Source organism: Pygoscelis adeliae, unplaced genomic scaffold (genome assembly GCF_000699105.1).
Source record: "Pygoscelis adeliae isolate BGI_AS28 unplaced genomic scaffold, ASM69910v1 Scaffold485, whole genome shotgun sequence".
NCBI classification, from domain to species: domain Eukaryota; kingdom Metazoa; phylum Chordata; class Aves; order Sphenisciformes; family Spheniscidae; genus Pygoscelis; species Pygoscelis adeliae.
The window spans coordinates 831,557-835,545 of NW_008824803.1; the positions used below are offsets into that span (position 1 = coordinate 831,557).

Consider the following 3,989-nt stretch of genomic DNA (forward strand, 5'->3'; position numbering starts at 1 on the left):
GGCATGAAACAAGGACATTGTCACTAAATGTTTTCCAGCAAGACATTAACAGGTGTCATGGTTGGAAATCTGTCTAAGCCTCCCAGTTAAACCAGACTAATTCCTGTCAGCGACAGCCCAGGAAAATCGGTGTGATTGGTTTGATCTGCTTGGGATCCATCCCTCCTTCCCCAGTCCAGGCATGAGTCTGAAGCAAGACTTGATTTTGCCCGTTGGGAGCCAGGCAAGTATGTGTGATGTGTAAAGATATATCTCAGTTCCAGTGGAGAACTGTGGACTTGCTGTTATAAATGGCTCTAAGAGTCTCTGGTGCAGGGCAGAAATGTTTCACAAACAATGGATCCCAGCTGAGACAGCAGTTGTGTTCTTGTTTCTCTGCCTCACTCTTCACTATAGCTGAAAATTAGCACAAATTGTTCACAGGAGTGGCAGAAATACTGTGCATACATATGCTAACCAGGATAGCCAAGCCAGATGCTCTATAAGTGCCTGTTAAGGAATGCAGCAAAAAAATCTCCTACAGGGGGGAAAGGCTGCATTTTGGATTAGCTCTCAGAGCTGTGTTCACCCAACTTCCAAAGAGATTGGAGGACTTCAGCTGCTGAACTGCCTCTTTGTCTAGGTTTAACTTCCCACTTTATTTGTACTCTTTCAGACTCTTGCTCTCTTGGAAGAAGAGGATGACATAAATCAGATCACAGATTATTTCTCCTATGAGCACTTCTATGTTATATACTGTAAATTCTGGGAGCTGGACACTGACCATGATCTTTACATCAGCCAGAAGGATCTGGCTAGGTACAGTGATCAAGGTATGCTGCCTGCAAGCTGTGGTGGGACGAAGGGGATTGCTGAAAATAGAATGTTCCCACTAAAGAGTAAAGCCTAGCTTTAATTTGGTTAATTTGATGCCTCGAAAGAGTTTAAATGGAGTCATCTATCTCTTACACAAATGCTGATTTACACAGCCAGTTGTAGGGGCTTAGACACAGAGAAATGCAGTACACGCTATTTTCTGCATGAGTAGCTAGAGAGGGAGCTTCTGTTGATGCGTGGGTCACTGCCAGAAGGACAAGCTAAAATAATGTCTTGAAACTTGCTTATTATTTACTAAGGGTTTTGCAGGAACTTGGAAGTAGGGACAAGAAGGACAAGCCCATGTGAACTGCAAAGATTGCTGCAGTGCAATCTCGTAATGCGTGAGAGAAATTCTAGAGTCCAGTGAAACTTGGTGAATTTCAGTTTGCAGAAGCACTCAGTTTGCAGATGCACTCTGGAGAGTATCACTTGAGTTCAGTGTGGAAATCCTTTCCATAAGTTGAGCAGATGCTATATTTTCAAAGGTTCAAGGGCCATGGATAAGTTAATGGAATACAAATCCACAAAGGGCTAAAAAATCCAAAGGCACTTGTTCTGTGTGCATTGTGCTAGATGGAGGCACTCAGGTCAGCTGTTTTTAGGATTATCCATGTTCTGAGAGCATGATATGCCCATGTACTTACCTGTTAGGACTCATGATGTCTTGGACAAGAGCTTGAGCTATTGACCAGCATGTTTAATCCTGAAGACAAAGCCTTCTTGGATTCTTCTGTGTGGTTGCTCCACTTTTGGGGAAAGTAGGTCTGGGACAGAGAATCAGATTTGGGGAAATGGGATGTTTGGACACAACGTGTGACTGGAGGTGGCAGGAAAGGTGAAGTATGTGGTAAGGTGTTGTAGTGTGTAGGGCTACAGGGATCTGGAGGTGTGACAAGTTGTCAGGCATTGCTGGAGCTCTGGAGATGGGGACAACATTTCATAGGAGCCCAGATCCTAGTGGGCTGAAGTAAGAAAGAAGGAAGGGAGTGTGAGAATGACAATGCTGTAGGTATGTGTCAGAGTGGTGTGGTGGCCCATGTGTTCTGAGCGCAGGCATTTATGGGAAGGCCATAGGGGTTCTGGGTGAGTGTGGTAGTCACAGGGGTCAGGAGCGTTGATAATGGGGCTGGGTGGGGTGAGGATGGAGGAGTGCCTGACTTGGGGTAGGTGATATGGGGGACTTGGTCCCTGCTGGGAGGCTGGAGTGTGGGGATGTAGTATTTGTTGCACAGGAGGCTTGAGAGCAGTGGGTGCTGGGGAGCTAAAGATAGAAGGGGTGCTGTGGGCAGGGTGAAGGGGAGAAGCCGTCAGTGCAGCGGTACAGCAGCCTGTCAGCACTGTGCCAGGCGGATTTGAGGGGTGGTGCAGGTTGTGTCTGCCTGGCTGCTGTGTTGGAAGTGTGCCAGGACTACAGAAGTGATGGAGAACATGTGGAAGGAGCTAAGGTGGGGATCTAAAGGAAGTGTGTCAGCAGGCTTGGAGGGTGAGGTCAGTGTGCAAATCCTACTCAAGACTGGTACTTACTGCTTGGCTGGTGTGTCTCTGCCATAACAATCTATCCCACACATTTCCTGGCTGGCAAAGCCCTCCCACTCACCTAAAATGATGCTTGTTTTTCATTGTCCTTCCCTGCAGCAGGATTGCCACAGCTTGTGCTCTGCTAAGAAGTGTTTTGTAGGGATTCGATGTGTGATTTCTGCTTGATAACTGAACTTCTTTTGCAATACATACTGAAATAGTCTCCTCCTATCAGCAGGATTTGCTTATGTGACAAATCCTACTGCAGCAAAGTAGGAGTAACACTACCCATGTCCAAGGATCCAGATAACACACAGTTGCCATATTTGTGGGGAAATGTGGTGTTTGGGAGGATATAAAGGCAGACACGCTGGGAGAATCATCTTTGTTTTTTACAAAATGCTTCTGAACAGAGACCAGTAAAGTGGTTAGACAGGCAATGTAGATATAGCATTCTTTTAGCAATGGGAAATTGCTTTGTGTGGATTCAGCATAAACAACTGATTGTAGTTATTCCTGTGACCTGTAGCTTCATTTCCCCTGTGTTTTCTTTGTTTCCAGCTTTATCAAACAGGATTATTGAGCGAATATTCAGCGGCGCTGTGGTGAGGTGAGGAATAGTGGACTGGTTGGGGATAGAAGTGAAGGGAATTTCTGTCAGGCTGATTAGAAATGCAAGATGCCCTCAAAAATCCCCACTGATCAGATTGGTTTCCAACATGGTGCTCCAGTTAGAGCTGCCTGAGAATGGAGTGAGACTTCTGGGTATCTTAAGAAAACAAATTAAAAAAGCCCATAGGATGGCCACCTGTGGACCTCATTGTAGAACAAGCTGGGCATAGCTGGAGGGAACATGCAAGCACTATGTGTTTGTGCCCCACAGTGGCACAGGGGTAGCGGAGAACTCTGCTTTAAAGTCTCCAAAAAAAAAACCAGCCCAGCACTTGTGGGAGGGAATGTGGTAGATGAGCCTCAGCGCTGCAGTGACAGCAAGGCAGCAAATGCTGTGCCTGTGGCAAAGGGCACAGGGAGTGGTGCTGGGGAGTGCAGGCTAAATGGGTGATGATGCCCCATTTTCTCTCACCAATTATTTGGGGCTTTTGAAAAACATTTGATAACATTCTGAGTATTTAGGAGCCTGGTGGTTTGGTTTTGGGTTTGTTTTTTTTTCTCATGTGTCTTCCAGAGGCAATGAAGTTCAAAAGGAAGGCCGCATGAGTTATGCCGATTTTGTGTGGCTCCTGATTTCAGAGGAAGACAAAAGGAGTGCTACAAGGTCTGACTGTTTTCTGTGTCTTAGTAGAAGTATTGAGATGAGCAGATATGATAGAAACTTCTGTGACTACCGCTTTTCTACAAGAGGTGGCAGCTTGTGTTCCAGTGATTATTAGGAAGAAAGCAACTTACTGTCAATGTTTGGTCAAATCATTTGCCTTTCTTGAGGAGAAATTGTGTAGAAGCAGAGTTTTCTTGTAATGTTAAATGTCTCGGTAGTCATCAGTGCCTTTAGTTACCCCATGCCATGGAGCACTGGCTCTGGGGGTAAACCCATGAGATGTTTGCAGCAGATAGGCATGTTCCCTTCATGCACACAGCAAGTGCCTAAGAAGGGT

General features: G+C 45.8%; 1 protein-coding gene across 1 annotated transcript in view; it reads left to right on the forward strand.

The window, feature by feature from the left end:
- Positions 1 to 3,989, forward strand: part of PPP2R3A (protein phosphatase 2, regulatory subunit B'', alpha) — a 59,181-nt gene that overhangs the window by 43,578 nt on the left and 11,614 nt on the right. Inside the window, 3 exon segments of the mRNA XM_009323993.1 lie at positions 656 to 812; positions 2,938 to 2,986; positions 3,563 to 3,652. Coding sequence (XP_009322268.1) covers positions 656 to 812; positions 2,938 to 2,986; positions 3,563 to 3,652 — 296 coding nt within the window.